The 19,928-nt window shown below is 46.9% G+C and overlaps 1 protein-coding gene across 2 annotated transcripts in view; it reads left to right on the forward strand.

Moving 5' to 3' along the window:
* The window catches only part of SETD1B (SET domain containing 1B, histone lysine methyltransferase), a 43,704-nt gene that overhangs the window by 13,882 nt on the left and 9,894 nt on the right, over window positions 1-19,928 (forward strand). For both annotated transcript variants that reach the window (XR_015774212.1, XM_014253935.2), the window contains exons 7-8: window positions 15,891-16,661; window positions 19,185-19,355. Coding sequence is in view for 1 of the 2 variants with exons in the window: in XM_014253935.2 (XP_014109410.2) it covers window positions 15,891-16,661; window positions 19,185-19,355 (942 nt within the window). In the remaining variant the exon portion in view is untranslated. The remainder of the gene's footprint in view (window positions 1-15,890; window positions 16,662-19,184; window positions 19,356-19,928) is intronic.

The raw sequence follows: 19,928 nt of genomic DNA on the forward strand, positions 1-19,928 counted from the left end.
CCAATGCCCAGGCAGCAGAGATTTGGATGACTGCTGTGATTTTACATGTGAATTACACCAGCCATGCTAAACCTGTGAAATTAAAATGAGAGTGAACTGCTTAAGCTGTGGGTTCAGTTCTGCCCTCCCTGACCCATGCACAGCAGCAGCAAGAAGCCACAGAGACTTCAGGGGATCTTGTGGAGTTTAAGCTTGTTCAGAAGAGAAAGGCAGCACACAAATCCCTCAAGAGGTGATTTAAATGTGACACTACACCAGCCCCTTTGAGAGCTCAGTGATCTGTTCAGCCACTGAGTCCTGAGGAGGGAGCAGGCTGGGGCAGAACAGCAGCCCTGCATCCTCCTGGGGATGCTGAGGGTCAGTTCCTAAATAACCTGACCAAGGCAAGTATGTCCAGGCTCCTGGAGCAGTGGAAGTGCAGGTTTTTATTTTACACTTTTTTTCAGAAGTGATGCTGGAAGACCACAGGCAGGGACTGCTTTCTTGTACACTGATTCATTTACCACATGACAACCTGCTGCTCCTACAAAAATTTATATGAGGCAGAGGAGTCTGTTCATTTTTGCTAAGTTGTATTTCACTTTTGACTTTTTGTATTTGGCTCTGATTTGATTCTTGGAATGCTGGCAGAGTGGTTAGCAGAGCAGAATGCTTGACCAGGCAAATGTTCAATAGCAGCAAGAGGTAGCAAGCCCAGTGTCAGTTTTTACAGTCATTTTTTCAGAGCAGTATTGCATAGGATTCACCTGGCATTCCTGATGATACAACCCTCATGCGTGTATGCTTCTAGGGGGAAGGAAACCTAAATGGAAAAATATTTGACTGTTTGTGGTTTGGTTTTTTTGGATACCAAACAACTCCAGTAGAGTGAGGGAACATGTCTCTGGTTGATAACAGAGCTGGAAATGGTGAAATGCTCTGGAGTGTAACTGAAAAATAGAAAGCAGGCTGTGGTTGGGAGGCTGAGCGCTTCTTTTGCTCTCACACCAGGCCAAGGCTTTGAGGCTTTTTCATTTTGCATACCTGATAGAATTGACATTGCTATTCCTTTTTATAAATCACTGTTGCTGACAATACTCTCACCACTAGCTCAGTTTGTTCTGTTTCTCCACCAGTGACTTTGTGTAAATTTTCAGTTCCTGGTGGACTGGCTGTCTATACTTGAACTGCTTGTTAATAGGTAGAGCATTGCTTATTTTGTGTTTGTGTAATCTGTAGATGCCCCTGCACTGCAAAGTTAGATCCAAATTATGTTTTTTAACCGTAGCACATAACTTATGGTGGCATAATACCTGCAAATTCCGAGCTCTGCAGACCATCCACAGTTAGAGAGCCATTGTCCATCTTCCTTTTGCTGCTGGCAGAGTTCTTCCTATTCTTTACAACACTCAGGATTTAGCAGTGACGATATTGAATGTTCAGATGTCATAAATGCAGGCTATGAAGCCTCACATTGAAGTGACACATTTTCCTCACAGTTTCTCCAACCCATTATCATTCCAGTTGCGTTTCGCATCTGATGGCTGTGAAAAGTGACCAAGGGAATGCAGACAAGTTACTGGATGGCGGCGTGTGTTGCAACATGCAGTGACACTGAGAAAACGTGCCAGTGTGTTAGGTAATCAGTAGAAATATTGAGAAAATAATTACTGTTAACATATTGTGCCGGCAGCCACCAGAACAGCACTAATTTCTGGGTCTGGTTGTGAAGATGCTGGAGCAGCCGCTGTGTTCTATATGTGTCTGTGTCTGACACAGAGCACTGAGCAGACGAGCTCTTATTCAAATTTCTGCTGGCTGGTGCCTTTTCTGGGGTCCTCAGAAAAGTTCATCAGAAAAATGTTTTTTCCATACTGCATCAATTTTGAGGCCCAAGACTTTGCTACCCCCTTTTCGTTAATTTTAATTTTCAGTTTGGGGTACTTGTTTGTACTGAGGGAAGACGGGGCAGAACTCAAAATGAAACTTGTGAGATCGTTAACTCTGTGCATCACGTACCTGCCCACGAGGGCTCCTTTGACCCAGACACGTTATTGCTGTCTCAGGATTTATTATGAAAGTGCAGTGCTTGCTTTTGGAAATGCCCATTCATCATGACAAAAAGATTGCTCACATATTTTGCTCCTAAAAACAAATCATAAAAAAAAACGAAGAAAGAAAATAGTAAAGTTAAAAAAAATGAAGTTTAAAATGTTTTTTTATTTGCATAGTGCTAAAATAAGGTCAGCGTCTGCTTTCACGCATTTTCAGCAGTGCAGACAGGCCTCACAAAGTGCAAAAAGCAAGGCAGCAAATTGAGGTTTCTCTCCAGGCTGGAATAGGTGGAATAGGTTTGCTCCTCTGGCTGCTGCAAGGGTATTGCCCTAGGAGCAGTTTGAGTAGAGGAAGTTGTTGGTGGCTTGGGCTCCGGCAGTGGCTCTGAGCACGGAGGGCATCACCTGCACCAGAACTGAAACTGCCTGGACACAGAGCTGGCAGCAGTGTCCGTGCTTGGCAGGCTTGCCTGCAAAAGGGGCAGACAGCTGGAGCTCACCTTCCAGCTTTCCCTCAACTTCAGCACTTTTTAGCGGTGTTTGGAGCTGCCGGCTGCTCCGAACGGCTGTGTTTGGACAGTGTATTTCTGTGGAGTTGATAACAGTGTGCGAAGTGCAGTTACCACACACCTTTGACCAGCTCACCTGTGTTTTGCCCAATCTCTCTTTCTCTCTGTATCAGGCAGTAAGACAGGGAGATGGTTGGGAAAAAGGTTCTGAGAATGGTGAGGAGGGGAGGAAGAGGAGAAACAAAGGTGGTTTTGCCAAGGTCGAGTCCTTTCTGTCTCACCTCCTTGCCTGTACCTTCAAGCATTCAAGGTGGGATGTCCTCAGGTTCGCCACTGCTCAGATTCCCTGTGCCACTGGGTGCAATGGCACAGAGCCTCAGGAAAAAGAGGGTTGATGATGGTGCAGGGTGGGTGACATCAAGGATGGATGGGGTTTTGTTTTCCCTGTGCCTTTTTGCTGTCCTGATCAAGGAATCTGATGTCTGCTGCTTTTGTGGGTGGTGTGGGGTGGGAGTTGAACTCTTACATCCAGATTTTTTCCACAAGAACTGTGCTTGGCAGTGAGCAGATACAGTTTTATGCTTATGTCCAAGTGGCCTGTCCTCCTCCTGTGTTGCAGGATCAACATGTGTTACACACACCAGGGAGACATTCCCTGTGGAGCCTGGGGAAGGATTGCTGAAGCAGGCAGCTTTTTTCCAGATATCCCTTTTCCCAAAGGAGCTTGTTATTTCTGGTGCCTTGTGTATCCCAGACAGAACAAAATATACTTATTTGAGTTGATAGCAGTGTTGTTTGGTGGAAGCAGGAGCTGGTGTGATGTTGGCACGTGGCTCTGGGGACTGTTTCCCAATCCAGTCCTTGTTGCTAAGCAGTTGCCAAACGTGGCATTTTGGTCAGCAGATGTGGCTGGGAGTTTCCAGTGCAGATAATTGAAATATTGTCTTTGAAGGATGCAGATAAATGTGAGCAACTGTTATCATGGTGCTACAAGCATTTTGCTATTGTCAGGAAAAAGAAATACTTGGAAAATATGAAAATCCTTCATACTGCATGAAATTATTCAAATTGCAATAATACATAAAGGGCAATCTACCAGTGGAATGTATGCCATGGAGAGACGTGTGTGAAGGGATGAATTTTGACAAGGGAATCTCAACAAATTTATTTGCTTGTTAATACAGTGTCAGGTGGGATGTATCTCCTAAATTACCTCAGAAAAGGGGTAACAGCAGATGGTTTTGCAAAGATGAGGTGTGTTCCAGGTCAGTGAGAAGCAGGCAGGTGGTGAGGGTTTGGTGGCAAGGGGCAGCCTGGCCCCAGCAGAGCCCTGATGGAGGATGCTGTCCTGATGCTGGGGTTGCTTTTAAATTCCCTGGGAGCTGACATCATGCTGGGGGCACCCAGCCTAGCTGCAAGGCACCAGTAATCAGCTGTGAACCTTCAGAGGTTGGATGTTCAGGCTTCAGCTCGAAGAAGTCTTGTTGCATGACTTTGTCTTGGGTTGTTGCTGGGGCACATGTGCTGCAGTCAGAGAAGAGTCAGTTTTTGCAATATTTTTACTGTTTTCACTGAGCTCTGGTATAAAGAGCATTGCGCAGTGCAATTGTATTAGTGAGGCACAACTTTAGTATCACATCCAGTGAGATGTATTAATGATGGTCAGTGATAAAACGACCACTGTGCAGCTCTGGTGCTTCAAAAGGTGCTGGGGCCAAACGGTGCTAAGTAGTAAACGATGAGCTGCAAACCAGCATAGCAGCTGTTCCTGCAGAACTGCTTAAAAAATAAAAAGATGCCTGTGCCTTCCAGCTGGCCACCTGGATCAGTGAACAGGGCATGGAATTCATGAGCACTGAGCTGTGTTTGCCTGGTTTTGTGCCTTTCTCACAACTGTTTCACATAACTCTTTAAATAAGTAACCTGCCTTTTTAAGACTTCATATATAACTTCAAACTAATGAACCAGTCTAATAGGAATGCTGCTTTAAAAATATGAATAAAGAGCTGTGTGACTGAGAGGGGTTTAGCTGTGTCTGCTCAAGAATGGGCTGTAGTGATGCTGTGCTGCTGTGAACTTCTGCAGGGCTTCACTCATCTCGAGCATTTTAGCAAAGCTGTTTAAAGCAGGTAGGAAAGAAGTGAGTAAAGTGTCACCAACATGGGGAAGCCTAGAGGAGCCTGAGAGCTGGAGTGGTGGGTGTGAGGAGCAGAACATGGATCACCTGGTGCTGGCTGCTGCTGAAGGGCTCTGCTGTGGACACGCTGCCCTTCCACTTGAGCAGTCACCCGTGGGAGAGCTTGGTTACAGCTCTGCTGCAAGAGAGAGCAGGAGAGAATTCAGACTAACTCATGAGTAAGCAAGGAAAAGGCACATCTTTACCTTTCCTTGGCTGTCTGTGTTGCTGGGGGTTATTTCCTTTGGGTCTGCAGTGGGTGCCATGCAGCAGCCTCTCAGCAGCTCCCCTGGGGTCCCTCCTGACCAGCAGATTAGCAATAGTCAGCTCAGTAGCTTCTGCTGGACCTGTCTTCCACAAACATCTAATCCATTATTCAGCCCATCTGCACTCCTGGGCCTGTGCAGTATCCTGTGACAGTGCAGTGCACAGCTGAATTTTGTTCTAGGTGAAAAGTGTTTTCATGTGTTTGTTTAAACCTCCTGCTTGCTAATTAGGGGGACAGGTGGGGAAATCAGCACACTTTACCTCTCCTCTCTTTTTTGCATATTTTATGCCTGCACAAATGGCAGTGGGAATGCAGCCCAGCTTGGGGGTGTTTCCACTCTGGTGCTTTAGAACGCTTGTGGTTTTACAATTTCTTTTGCATACAGTGGGGATAGTTTGATAGTAAAAGTTTGGTGTCTTCTTGAAGGCCATGAGAAATGTTATGTCCTGGACAGGGTTTATTTTTGTTAAGGGATTGACTAGACAGCAGTTGGCTGGGGTTATGTTTTTATCACCCAAAGGGAGTGGAAGGGGGAAAAAGTTGCATTTCCCTCATTGAACAGGTTTTGAAAAAGGACAGCTTGAAGGTATTTCTTGCTCTTTGTCTTAGAAAAAAAATTTTATTGTAATATGTTAATATTTCTCATATTAATGTGTTACATTCCTCAATTGATGAGCCTGATTCTTTCCTCTCTTAACTGCATCCACTTAGTTAAATCTGAGTACAGCAAGAGAAGAAAAATCTAAGCAGGAAATAAAGCAGTGAAAAATTCAAACTGCCTCCAGAGAGAAGAGAAATGTTACCAAAGGGGAACTGTTTCTTGCTGGCCTCACCCTTACTTTTGAGGAAGAGCATCTACTCAGCTGCTGGAAATAGGCTCCTCAGAGTGAAGCATCTCCTGCCGTCTAGCTGGGTTTTAATGCATCTACTGCTTTGCTGGGAAGGACTTGTTAGGTTTGTGTTGTAATGCTCAGAAAATGAGGAGCTGTTAAGCTCATTAGGGTGTCACTCATGGCTTGTGGTCACTGCTGTGAAGGACTCACAGCCTGGCCACAGCCAGGGAGGGTTTGTGTCTCCTGAGCCTCCCATTCCCTGGGGCTGCTCCACAGCTGTGTCCAGCACACCCAGGGCGTTTGTGCCACCTCCAGTGGGGGCTTTGTCCAAAGTGGGCAAATGTTTTTTGTCAGTCAAGATCATGTGGGCTGGCTGAAACATCTTCTCTGCAGCAATTTTTCTGGGAATTCAGAAATGCTGCAGATGTCCTATTGTCCTGTCTGGGGTGATGGTAGTACCATACCATGCAGCCACCATGACTGCAGTTAGGATGATAACAAGGTCCTAAAGACCTTATTAACAGTGTGTTTCCTCTTTCAAGCATATTTCTTTTCAAATAGCTGGTGCTGGGCTAGAACAGAGCTGCTGTAAGGAGAGCAGTGTGGAGGGCAGATGGGAGTGAGCAGGAGAGCCTTAAAGGATGAAGCTGATGAATGATCTAACAAAAACTTTTTTCTTTTTCCCATTCTCCTTCAAGACCCAAAATTCTTGAATTTCTGCCCTCTCTTCTGAGGAGGCTCAACATTGCACAGGTTGTATTGGGGACATCCAGGTCTCGCAATTGAAACCACTGTTGGTACTAACACTGAAATGCAGAGAGCACTGAGCAGCACACTGAAAATGCTGCCATAACTGTGATAGCCACGTGATTTCAGATACTCAAGGGTACAGTCAGTAGTACTGTGTAAAAGGGGAAGAGTATCAAGCTGGCCTAGTTGTGCTGATTAGAACTGTTTAAATACAGCATGTGTACAACCTATTCTTCAACAGGCTGCTATCAGCTGGGGAGCTAGACTGTTTTCCATGCTTATCTCCTTTCTTATCACCCTCTTGGTAGCAAGATCTGAATTCATGGCTCCATTTGACCTAAGGTTTAAGTATGAGGGTGAGGTCAGGGGCTGGCATGTGAGCGAGCTCCTGCCTGGCACTGAAGTGTGAGGGATCTGTGTACTCTGCACATGCAGTTATTGCAGGGTGGGTTTTTTTTTTTTTACTTAGAGGTGGACTCTGATCTAATGTTGCCAGTTCCCTTTATCTTTGATTGTAAAGTACCTTTAGAAATGTGGGTGCATTTCTGCACACCAGTGTGAAGAGCACGACAGTGTTACAGAATCATTTGGGAAATGAGTTCTCTGTGTACAGTGTGATTTCTTCTGAATTCCTTACTTTTCTTTACAGCGTTAGAGACGGGGATGATGCTGCCTTGAGTTCTGCATCTTTTGTGTGTGGACAGACCTTAAAATGAAGTAACAGCTGAGGTGACAGAAAATTACAGAGGAGCGCACTGCATGTGGACCAGTGCCTTTCTGTTTTTCAGAGAGACTGTTCGGTTCCTCTGTTGGATTTGGCTGGTTAGTTCCCAGAACTCTGCATCACTGACCCTGGTGCCTGAAAAGGGCTTTACCTGGGTAAAGCCAGTCTGGCTGTATGAAAGTCTTTGGGAGAAGTAGAGAACATTCCCTGACTAATTTATCTGTAGGGGGTATTTTCTTGCCACTCTACCATCCTTTTATGCATGACTTAGCTTCGCAGCCGACTAAAGCCTTTGAAGTTAGATTGCAAATAGCTCTTCAACTATCCCTTCCCCCCATCTAAAATAGGGAAACCAGAACAACCATTGCTGTGGAAAGAGCCTGCCTTGTTACATGGCTTCCCAATGTTAACAGCCCTCTCTTTTCCTCCTTCCTTTTCCCTACCTCCTCCTCCCCCCCATAAAGAAACCCTTTTTTTCCCCCTTAATAAGATCTACTTAAGACCTGAGGGAAAAGGCCATGGTTCCATGAGATGGTAAATCCAATTTTAGGGTGTTTCATATGTGATGAAAAACACTGTGGCCACATGACGCTGCCCCTGAATTGGCACACATTCGCCCTGCCAGTTCGGATTTGTCCACATAATGCAGGAGGGGCAACTGTCCAGGCCAGCCTTACATGGGGGCATGTATGGGCTGCCCAGGCCTCCCTGAGCTCGGGCTGGGGGCCAGGGACTCCCCAGCTCATACTCTCACTGTATTTTGTGACCTGCCCAGTAGGATGTTCACGTCGGTCCCCGCTCAGATCTGCGCAGTCTGGAAGTTTCCAGTCTTGGCGTTGCTGAATGTGGACCCCAAGGATGTTACGTTGGCCTCTCCCTGCAGACACTGGAGATTCTCTTGTGCATGGGAAGCCCAGAGGCAATGTCTGGCTGCTCCAAATATCCCTTCTTCGATGATCTTGCTGACAGGAGCCAGTGTAACCACATCATATGCCGTGAGGTTTGCAGTTCGGAGCCTCCTCCTCTTGGGAGGGAGGAAAACCTGAATTAAGCCATCCTCTTTGTGGATGGATTGCTAACTTACTAACAAACAGAGCAACCCCCTCAACCTGGCTCTCTTTGCCAGTTCATCTCTTCAGGATTTCTGCTGAGGCAGATCTAGCAGTTGTTTTCCCACTGGCTTAATTCCTGGCTCTGAGGATTTCTGTCCTAAGAATCTCTTGCAGTGAGCTCTTGAAATCCACATTGAAAACTGGGCTGTGGTGCTGTCTTGCCAAGAGAATGGGTTTTTGAAAGTACTGAATGATGATTGAGTGTTCTCCCCTTGGGATCACATTCCTCAGGTTGTCTTTTTTCTGGATCAGTAAAGATCTGTTTATCTCAGACTGCACCACATGGGCTTCCCATCTCTGTCTTCTTGCTTCATCTAGAATTATCTGTCCTTCCCTGCACCACTTGCTGAATGAAAGGAGTTCTTAGCCTTGTGAAAATGCCTAGCAGCTGCCTAAGTGGGTGTTTCTTACTCCAGGATCTATTTTGACTTCTGGAAGGAAGAATCTGTGCATCATGTCTTACAGTCACTGGAGATCCTATGTACGGTCAAGTAAAACCAGCCTGAACTCCCCCTGTTCAATCATTCCATTAATTTTCTCCTATTTTTTGTGGGTTTTTTGTGCGGACCATTTCATGCCCTGTGTCACATCAGGGGCTTTGCTTTAGGAAATACTGATTTAAGCTACTGCTCAGTTCCTTTCCATGGAGATGTTGATGTTATTCCACTCTCCTGCAGGGAGACAGGATAATCCCCTCTGGAGTCTGAAGCAGGACCTTGAAGTGTTGAGACCCATTTCAGCTGCTCAGTGCATGTGAAGGGCCTGCAGGAAGTGTGAGGTGGCTTTGCGTGAGGCTGGATTGCTCTTTGGCGCTGCTGGCCATCCTACAGGAGTCATTTTAGCTTGTTTTCTCATCTTGATTCACTAGATTTTCTGATGATGGCATGGACTGTTGGGCAGCTGTCCAGCTCTCCTGCTGTCCTTAAAACATAAGTCAATTTACTTCTGTTCCTGGTGTCAGGAAATACTGGAAGTCAGCGAGGAGACCTTTTCCCTTTGTAAGCATTAGCCCCATGTGCCTTCCCCTCTCAAGAGCCTTTCCTGCCCTACACTGACAGCCCAGTTAAGCTGCTTCCCTGCATCCTTCCAAATCCCTACTCGTGGTATCTCTCCATGTGCAGGATTGTCTAATTAGGGACCAGCACCTGATGAGCACATTGTGAGACACAAACGAGCACATGGCGTTTCCTCACCCCTGTCCCCCTCTTCTGGGAGCAGCAGGGTCTTCCAGGCAATTCTCCCTCCATCCTTCTGTGGTTTGAGATACCAACTCAAAGTTCCCTCTTGGCCTTAGGAAGGAAAGTAAGTGGCGTAAATTGGGCTGGTGTTTGCAGTGCTGTTTGTTTACAATAAGCACTTGGATATTATTGTCACTTGTTTTACTTGTTGGGCAGCCCTGTAGGTGTGGGGAGCACTGCTGTGCCAAAGAAGTGCTGCAAGTACCAGACCAAAACACAACCTGAGCCAGCACAGAGTGTGTGTTAGGTGGGATATTGTCATCACAGAGAGCTTGAATTCTCTTTTTCAAGTAGTGAGAGGTACTTTGGCAATTGGTACTAGAGAAATCAAAACATCCCAGGAGTATCTCTCCTTCTGTGGGAAATCCTTGTTCCGTTAGAGCCTTTTTGGTGCCCCTTTCTGTGGGACACAGCGTTGGGTCCATCACTCCCATCTGTGTGTTTGCAGCCTTTGCTTGGGAGTTCATTTATAAAGTGCTGTATAAATATATAACTATATAAAAGCCTTGCAGTCTTTTCTAGAGATAGAATCACATGTTGCTGGAGATACTTTATAATGACTGGTTTGTACCATGTAAATCTTTCCATTTGCCAATTACTGAGCTGAGCATTTTATTACAGTGCAAACACCAGAAAGTTGTTCCAATTAAAAGCTGCTGTGGTTGCCCTTGTGGGCTGTGACTGCAGCAGGAGGGTGGGAGCTCTCTCAGCTGCCCAGAGGAGGTTGAAAGACCTGACTAACCCACGGGGAGAAGGCAGCAACCTGATTCCAGCTTCAATCCAGGCTGTGGTGGTGGTGGGCTGGCCACCACGGGCACTGGGGACAGCACAGTGACCTGACCAGCTTGGAGAGCTCACCCAGGAAGGTGCAGACAGCAGTTTGCTCTGTGTTTTTGCTGCTGGATTGCTGGCAAACCACCTGGGGTGGCTCTGCCCTCCTGTACAACGCACAGCCAGCGAAGCACCACCCTTGTGCATGTTCTTCCCGAGGCAGGGCTATAATTATGGCGAGCAAAGTAAAAATACTCGTGTGCATTGTAAATAAGGTGCCAAGTCTGCCTTGTTCACACCTGACACGGCGAGGTGTGAATGCTCTGCACCCTCCCTCTGCCATGTCATCGTGGTCTCCCAGCAAGACAAGGACAGTTCAGAGCCACTGCTCCTCCTCGTGTGCTTTGCCTAGAACAGGGAACATACAAGCTGAAAGTAGATTAAAAATGAACAAAGCAATACTCTCTGAAGCCCTCTCTGGGTTTGCAAATTTTGGGCTGCAAGAGGTATTTGGTACTCTGTCAGCAGGGTGAATGGTGGGATTCTCTGGGCCAAACTTGAAAGGAGTTTTTCAGTGGTCTTGGAGGAAGACTTGAAGGTTGTGGTGACCTCAGGCTTCATTTTTGTTCTGGATGGCAGCATAAAAAACGTGTCAGGTCTGAAATATCTAATTCTCTTTAATGTGCTTTGCTGAAGGAGTCTGGGAAGAGAAATGTGTGTTAGAGAACTTGAGCTGGTCTCACCCAGGGATCATGGTTGTTTCCTTTGTCAAACACAGAGCACAGGCAGTGAGGAGCCGGGTGTGAGCCCAGCATGGGAAGGCAACTGAAGTTGGGGCGTAGGAGGTCAGAGGGACCTGGAGTCTGTTCTTGACTCCCTTAATGACTTGTTGTATGACCTTCTTCAGTCAGTTGTCCTCCTCACCTCTGAAGGCTTTTCTTTCCCTGCTTTTTTGTAAGGATAAAGTGCGAGATAATCTCTTGTGAATTTTTTTTCAACCCTTGCTTGGATTTAATCTAAAACCAAGTGATGACTGTTTAACCAGGTTAGGAAAACTTTTTTGTCCAAGAGTCCCTTCTTCTTAGAAGTTCTAGCTTTATTGAAAAACATGAAGGCTAATGCCCTTGTACAGTGCTAAATGCCATCAATCCTGCATTTCATTATTTTGATGCACCAGAGCTCAGCCAGGTAATGCTAGTTGCTTTGTTCAGTGGTACAGCTCCCTACCTCAAATATAAGTAACTTGGTGCCCAGCAGCTTGTTTAAGTGAAATGAGCTGTAAGCTGATGGTGTTCAAAATGTGTTCTGAAATTCTGAGTAAATTTTTTTATCAGATAACCTTTTAGAAGAAATGGAAGTTTCTCTGCCTATAAGAAAGGTACTGAACAACTGTACAGTGGGAGTCCCAATCACTGCCACAGTGGCAGTGCTCCTCTGGGGCAGGGGATGGAACAGCCTCCTCACCTGGAAGCTGACAGGTCTACATGCAAATATTAGGATGTAGTTTCTTTTCTCTGGAGGTATTAACATTTGCTTGTAAAATGCTGGGTATGGCTCTGGGGTGGGATCGATGCCCTGTAGCCAGTGCTCTACCCTGTCACTGTTCCAGCTGATGAAGGAGTGGCATCCCAGGATGTTCCCTCATTTAGCTTAAGAGTCTCTGCACACTCTGCTGGTGTTAAAGGTGGCAATTAACATTTTGGGTGAACAGTGAATGAGGCCATTTATAACCAGTTACACTGACATGAATCTCTCCCAACGAATTTGCATCATTAAAGAACCTTTGGAAAAATGTGTCATGCGTATAATTAAATACCTGTTTTGCTAACTCTTAATTTAATTAATCCAAACTAAAGATGGCAGCACAAATTAATTTAGCTGGAAATGGCTTTTCTCTCAGTGGGCTGAAGGAAGGTTTTCTGGTGGCATTGTACCAGGTGACCTCAGAAACAGGCAGGTGAACTCTGGGACTGATTGGCACAGGTTTTTTTTTACAGTGATGGCTGTGACATTCTTGGAGCAGTATGTGTGTCATCTATCGGCTCACTTTTTTCTGCTTGTGAGAGCAAAGAGGGAGGCCAGCTAGAAGGCAGTTTCTTTGAGAGGACAGCACAGGTGCTTTTCAGCTCTACCCTGAGAGGTATTTGGTAGCAACCATAGTAAATCCAGGTTCAGACAGGTGAATGAAAAGAAATTCAAATAACAGAAGATCATTCTATGTCTCCCCTTGGTTTTTCTATATGTACCTTGATCTCTTTCAGTTGGTGCCTACATTTTCCCCCCTTAGATACGAGCAGTTACAGGAAAGTCATCCGCTTTAAATATTTGTTACTCTTAACTTTCTTTAAAGGCTTCCTTGTAGATGATCTTCTTTTGGTTTGACCTCTTTCCTAGCCTTGTGATTCTTTCCCCCTACCTCCTGTGCCTTTTCTGATCCTTTTCTCCCTGCCATTTAATCTCCTTCTCTCTCCCTATCCATCTCGCTTGGGATAAAACTGGAGCACAGACTGTGTGCACTGTGCAAGTGGAGGTGAGTTGTCAGCCCAACATTGTAGGAAGCAGGGAATCTGTTGTTGCTTCCTGTAGACCCATCTGAGCACCAGAAGTGAAAAAACCAGAAAAGTCTTCAGTCTTTCAAACACTGGCTATTGCTTTGGCAATTCTCATTTCATCTTAAGTAAAAATTAATGCATGTGTGGATGAAGGAAGCTCTGTGCCCTAAAGCATGGAATCCTGCTAGTCCTGCCACCACTCTGCAATTTCAGGACTGGCTTTTTCTATGTGATTCCTTCAGGAGGGAAAACCAGCCTCATTTATCAGGCAGGACTCTGAGGCTGATGAGAGGCTGTGTGTGGATGGGCAGGAGCACACAAATCTTGTGTGGGAGGACTGGCTGGGACAGGCTGGGGGCTGCTGGTGCTCCAGGATGGGAGGTTGGGAGGGCTCTGGGAGGATGCAAGGTCCTGCAGGAGGGACTGGGGATAATCTGTGGCTTGACACTGCTCAGTGCTGGTCTCCCCTGAGGCCTCATGAGGTGACTTTTCTCCATATCCTATCAGATGAGATGAATGTGAACTTGAAGCTGATTTTGTCTGTCTTTGGTAGCCTGAACACTCCTAGCTTTCTATCCAGTGCCGACCTTTAGCATCATCCAGCGTTTGCAATTGGAGCCAGTGCTTTTAACAGGGCCTTTTGTGTTCACTTACTGAAAACCAGGGTCTGTTTCACAGGAATCTTGTTTACACCTGCCACAGTCGTCCTTTTTGCTCTTCCTCTGCTCCTTTCACTGGAGCTGCAGTAGTTGAAACTGCAGAATGTCCTTTTATTCCCCGGCGTCCTCGGCGTGGGACGTGACCGCAATAGAGCAGCTGGGGAGAGGATGCAGGGTGTGAGACCCACTGAGAAGTGTGAGCCAGATGTGGGCAACTCAGGGGTATGATACAACTGGGCTTTGGAAAAACTCGAGTGCAATGGGTTGTCACCTCTACTTCTTTTTTTAGCTGTTCATTCTAGGGTTTACAAAACAGCCCTTGGAGTTCTCCCTGCACGCACAGATGCACTTAAGTGACTCTGTGACTACGGGGGAGTCCCCTCTCCATCACCATTACCAGGGGTCAATAGCTCTTGCTCAGGGTTTGCCAGGTGAATGGTGTCTCCTTGTTGGGCGTTTTGGGCACTAAAACTGCAAGTGGCTTTTTGGGGGTGACCCAGGCGCTGCAGGAGGCAGTGAGTTCGTGCTGCAGCGGAGGAATGTGGGGAAGCCAGGGCGAGGGGAGGTGCCAGGACTGGAGGATTTGCACAGCTGCTGTTGCAAGCATCGTGCTCAGCCTGCTCTCTGGTGGTAGCTGCTGTAGCAGAGATGACCTTTGATAAAACGGGAAACATTTGGAGTGATTTGGATAGTTGTGGTTGCTCAGTTTCACACAGTGACAGTTTGTAGCAGAGTCAACTCAGCTGCTCCTGCTTTTGTTTGCATACCACAGTAAGAAATTCACAGGTTAAGAACCAAATCATAGCGGCTTCAATGTGAAAACTGCCAACAAAGTCTGCTCCTCAGCAGCTCTTCCCAGAACTTCCAGGTTCTCCAGTGTCTGATACTGCTCTTTCCTTTCACACTGGGGAGACTGGCAGGAGAGCAGACAGAAGAGGCACCTGCTGGCACAAAATGTGGAGCAAATAATAAATATCTTTGGGATCTACAGTTAAATTTGGCTGATAACAGCCAGCAGATTCTGAAACTCTTGCCAGGATTCTGATAGAGAGAGGCACTTGATGGTGATCTCTTCCTGGCTCCCAGGGCATCTGGAGGGCTCTGGTGAGGAGGAGCATTCCTGCTGTGCCCTGGGCTGTGCTGGGGAACATGGGGGGGCTCTTCACTGACATCAGCAATGTGAGACGTCTTTGGAGGTTACAGAGACTCTGTCCTGTCTGCTGTCATCACTCTAGTCAGGGATCAGCCACATTCATGTTTTCTAGATCCTGTCACCATGTGGATATGTCTTCCAGCAGTATTTGGTTACTATATTTCATATCAGGGTTTCGATACCTGAGGGATGTGACAGTCATGCATGTGGATTCTTGGTGCTGGAGATACCTCGAGGGCTGAAGTGCCTGTAGGACACAGTGTGCAGGTGTGACCATGTGCTGTGGAGGGTGGAGGTTGTTCCTGAGACTTTTCTTTTGTACAAGACCTTGTCAGGCAGCTTTGAGATTTCAGAGCAAGCTGGCACCCTCTGTTTTAATCCAGTTTCCATCCCTTTGGCAGCAGAGGTAGGACATAGTTTTAGCATTTTCTACAAGTCTGTATTTCTTGTGGCTAGTAAAGTATGTATTTTGTCCCAAAACACAACATAGGCCATGTCTTTGAATCGCAGCATTTATGACTTTGATGTTTAAAAGTAATTTAACCAGATTTGGGGTTCTGTTTTCCCATGTGAATTGCTGTGATCTAGTCAAGATAACTTTTAGTAGCAGCAACCATGTGGAGGTATTGTCTTTCCACAACTGGAGGTTAAGAGTTGACAGCAAACGAGCCAGGGATTATAATTAAAAAAAGGGTAATTATTTGTGCATGGAAAAACTAAGGAATAAAAACTCAAGGTGTAATGTACCTAGGAGTATTAGATGCAAATAAGAGATAATGTATCTTGCAGGGAAGGATTTGGATTGTGTGTATTTCACCAAGCACAGGAACAATTCCTCCTGCTCCACTGAAGCTGAGGGTTTTGTTCAGTTGGTGCTGATGCTCTTTTAGAAAGCTTTTACCTCTCTGATTCCCGAGGTCTGACACGGAAGAGAAAAGCTTCAATAGGCACCAGCTGCTCAGTGGGCCCTGTCTTTTCAGAGTATCGCTCGCTTTTCTCCGTTCCCAATTAAAATGTGTGTTAAACTTAGCTTTTGTTTGAAGCAGCCCGGCGCTGTGGTATTTAATGTAAAGAGAATGTGCTCGTCACCTTTTCTCTCTCTTTTGTGGCAGGGTCAGCATTCCTCAGGGGAGGACATGGAAATCTCCGACGACGAGACCAACCCTGCGCCCATCACCAGCGCGGAATGTGCCAAAACCATTGTGGTGAACTCCTCCGTCAGCAACACGGCCGTGCTGGCCCCGTCCATCCCCCCCCTGCCACCACCGGGATTCCCTCCTCTTCCTCCTCCGCCGCCCCCGCAGCCCGGCTTCCCCATGCCCCCGCCGCTGCCTCCGCCGCCGCCGCCCACGCACCCGGCCGTCACCGTGCCCCCGCCGCCGCTGCCCGCCCCGCCCGGGGTCCCTCCGCCTCACATCCTGCCCCCGCTGCCCCCCTTCCATCCCGGCATGTTCCCGGTCATGCAGGTGGATATGATCAGTGTCTTGGGCAACCAGTGGGGTGGCATGCCGATGTCCTTCCAGATGCAAACTCAGATGCTGAGCCGCATGATGCAGGCGCAGAACACGTACCAGTACCCGCCTTTCGTGACGGGTCGGATGCAGTTTGTGAATCTTCCTCCCTACCGCCCGTTCTCGATGGGAGCCGCTCTCGCCCGCGGGCAGCAGTGGCCACCGCTGCCCAAGTTTGACCCCTCGGTTCCGCCCCCGGGTTATGAGCCGAAGAAGGAAGATCCCCACAAAGCCACTGTGGATGGAGTCCTCCTGGTCATAGTGAAGGAACTAAAGGCCATCATGAAAAGGGACCTGAACCGCAAGATGGTCGAAGTGGTGGCGTTCCGGGCGTTTGATGACTGGTGGGACAAGAAGGAACGTCTTGCAAAAGTAGGTTTTTGCGTGCTGGGTCCTGGGGAGAATTGTTCTTAGTGCTTGTGGTCAATGTGTGGGGTCAGCAGGGGTCTGGAGCTGACTTTAAAAAACCCAAAATCCTAAATTGTTACGTACAAGAGAAAGCTGAGGTTTGCTCCGGAAAACTAAGGTCAGATGCAAGAGGAATGTTTGAAACCACCAGAGCTCTGTTTTGTGTTCCCCACTTTGTGCAGTGAGATTTGTGGGTATTTCCAGTTCTGGCCCCTCCCCCGTGCATGTACAAAGCAGCAATTAACTCAAAACCTGAACATTGGCCAAATACACGAAGATTTCCAGGGATTAGTTGAGAAAACAGCTTTGCATGAATCCTCTGATCCTTTTCTCACCCAATTTGAAGTATACCTCAGCGAGCAAACAGCTCTGTGATCTAATGTGTGGTGAATTTGTCACTACTCAAAAAACCTAACACTACAGAAAGGTTAATGCAAGCCTCAAAATTACCATTGCTGTGAATTACTGTAAAAATAACAAAACAAACCACAACCTGCAGGTAGATCTGTTTCAGATGTCAGTTTTCAGAGCAGTATCCTCACCACCTGTTTTTATAAACCAGTTGCGTGTTAACTCTGGTGCCTGGGAGAGCTCCTTGGCTTTCTGGAGGGGTTGGTAATGCTGCTGCTTAACAGCTGTTTTATGACAGTGTAATTTGCTGTGGCTTAGAGCTGGCTGGCGTGACGTGCAGCAGAAACCCTGTCCCTCTCCTCCTGACTAATGCTCAGAGCTTTTCTTCTGACAGCAAGCGTGTGCTGACAGTGTTGGAGGAGGCCCCTGAGTTTCCAGGGCAGTAAAGGAAACAGATCCAGCAAATAGTTGCAAAAACAGCAACTGAAATACTCAAGAAATTGTTTTAAACCTGACATCTGTGATGAAGAAGCAGAAGCAAGTTGAGGCAGATCTTCAGGCTCTTTTACATCCCAAGTTATGGCTGGATTTGGGGTGTTCTTCACTCACCTGGGATTTATAAGCAATTTTGGGAAGTGAAGCTGACTGTACCACAGCAGCTTGCCACAGTCCTTGCCACAGGTTATGCTGGATGTGAGCAGTGTAACTGAAAATATGAAATTGCTGCATGGAAAACCACATGTGCTTTCTGTCCAGGAAGAGAGATGCCAGAACCATTTCTGCCCCAGGGCATGGGTTACTGTTGTGTGTAGAAGAATCTCACAGAGCTTCCTTTCTGCTAGGACTGGGCACCCCTAGAATTGGGGTGAGACAGGATTCCTTCTCAGGCACAAGTTGCCTGCTTTTGCAAAAACAAAATATGAATATTCAGCTTAAACTGTACCTTCCCATTGCTGGTGTCTGTGTGTGTGTGAGAGGATGAGGTTACTGGGCTCCTTGGTGGCAGTTGGAGGTCAGTTCCCTATCTCTGCCATCACACTGATTCTGGCTGCTATATTCCATCAAAGGCAGCTGATTGATTGATTGATTGATTCCAACTCTGGCAGCCAAGAGGCGTCATGCCCTAGGTAAAGGGTGGGAAGACTCAGGAGTAAAACTGGTGTCCTGGGTCAGGCAGAGTGGAAAATGTGTGAGGTGAAAGCTGTGAAAGGAGAATGTTGCTAGGGAAGGCAGCACATTCCATGGACCTTTTCTGCCTGAGCTAGAGGAAAGCTTTTCCTTGTTCCCAAATCCTAGTGGTGGGTTTAGGTTTGAAAGCCTGATTAAGATGCATTAAGCAGAGTGCCAGGAATAACTCCTGGCCATGGAGTGCTGTTGCTGGGTTCTCTGTTTGATATTCCCATTAGTCTTGTCCCTTATTAGCAGGAGAGCTGAGCTTGTGCTGCCTCTTTGGTGGTTACAGCCCACTTCAGCATGTGAGCTCTGTTAGGGTGTGCAAGAGAAATTGTTTGGGGTGTTGTGCCATGGGCTGATGCAGGTGGGTGTCACCTCCTGTGCCCCTGGCACACCATGTGTGATGTTCTCCTGGCTTGTCCACCTCTCCACAGCTGTAGAGGTCTGAATTCCTGCTCTTCCTTTGCATCTCAGCTCTGGTGAAAAAGGATTTGTTGAGGCTGTGTGTCTATTTTGTAGACCCTTTGGTGTTTCGTCTAAATATTTTTATGTTCCTGTTCCCAGGACTGGAGCCTTCTGACAGGTTTTGTGGACTGGGGCTGTGGTTGCTAAGGAAACACAGGGATGTGTGTGATTTTGGATGCACTATATTTGGCCTTATGCTCAACAGAAGGAAGGTGTTCCCAACTGGAAGGTCTGGAGTTGCTTTCAGTTATGTGGCTTAGCAAAGGAAGGTAGATAACAGAGTGCTGGGCTGACTTGCCTAAAGCACACTCAAGTTATTTGTATTACTCTGTGCAGCTCTATTTCCTCTCCAGTGTGGGGCACCTTCAGATGCCCTCAAAGAAACTGATGCCTGGGCAGGGCAGTGATATTTCCCAAACCTCAACTGTTTAAATGGTTTCCAGAGCTCGTGTCCTTCCCAGGAAACTTTCCCTCTCAAATGTGCCTTCTCTGTTGCAGGCGTCTCTCACTCCAGTGAAGTCTGGAGGAGAACTGGAGGAAAAACCAAAGCCAAAGGATCGAATTGCCTCTTGTCTTCTGGAGAACTGGAACAAAGGAGAAGGGCTGGGATATGAGGCAATCGGCTTGGGCATTGGGTTACGAGGGGCCATCCGGCTGCCATCCTTCAAGGTGAAAACAAAAAACTCTCTTCCTTATGCTGACATCCCCCAGAGAGGAGCCTTAGGAGGACAGACCTCACTAGGTTTGTGCCCCAGAGCCCTCAGGCTGTTCACCCCACTCTGTGTTCACCCCAGGGGTTGCTTCTGACCCTCCAGGAGAAGAGCAAGGACCCTCTGTTCCCTTAGATTTTCACCCTCCACTTGTGTGCATTGTCTGTAGAGGATCTCCCTGCTCTGCAAGGGAAAGAGAACATTTGGCTGTGTTTAGGACACAGCGTTTCAGCATGATCATAAAAATACACCTATGCTCATGGTGCTTTAAACAGTTACTGTTTTGCTTTGGCAGCTGAATCTCACCTGAAGTTTGCTTAAACTCTGTCTCCTCAGAAGCACAGGGTATCTGTTTTGAAAAGCATTTGCATAAAAAATTAGAAGTTCCTTAAAAGAAGTGTGAGGTAGGGGAGTGTAGAGGGCTTCCCTGAAATTAGGAATTTTGAATGCACAGAAGGTGCAAGTAAAGGTTTGGTATGAGAGATTCTCCAGTCTTTATTTAGAATAAAACTTGCTTTGAGGTTCTTTAAGA

The sequence above is a fragment of the Pseudopodoces humilis genome, chromosome 20, assembly GCF_049639895.1.
Source record: "Pseudopodoces humilis isolate 2021_Gansu_Grassland_sample_001 chromosome 20, ASM4963989v1, whole genome shotgun sequence".
Taxonomy (NCBI): Eukaryota; Metazoa; Chordata; class Aves; order Passeriformes; family Paridae; genus Pseudopodoces; species Pseudopodoces humilis.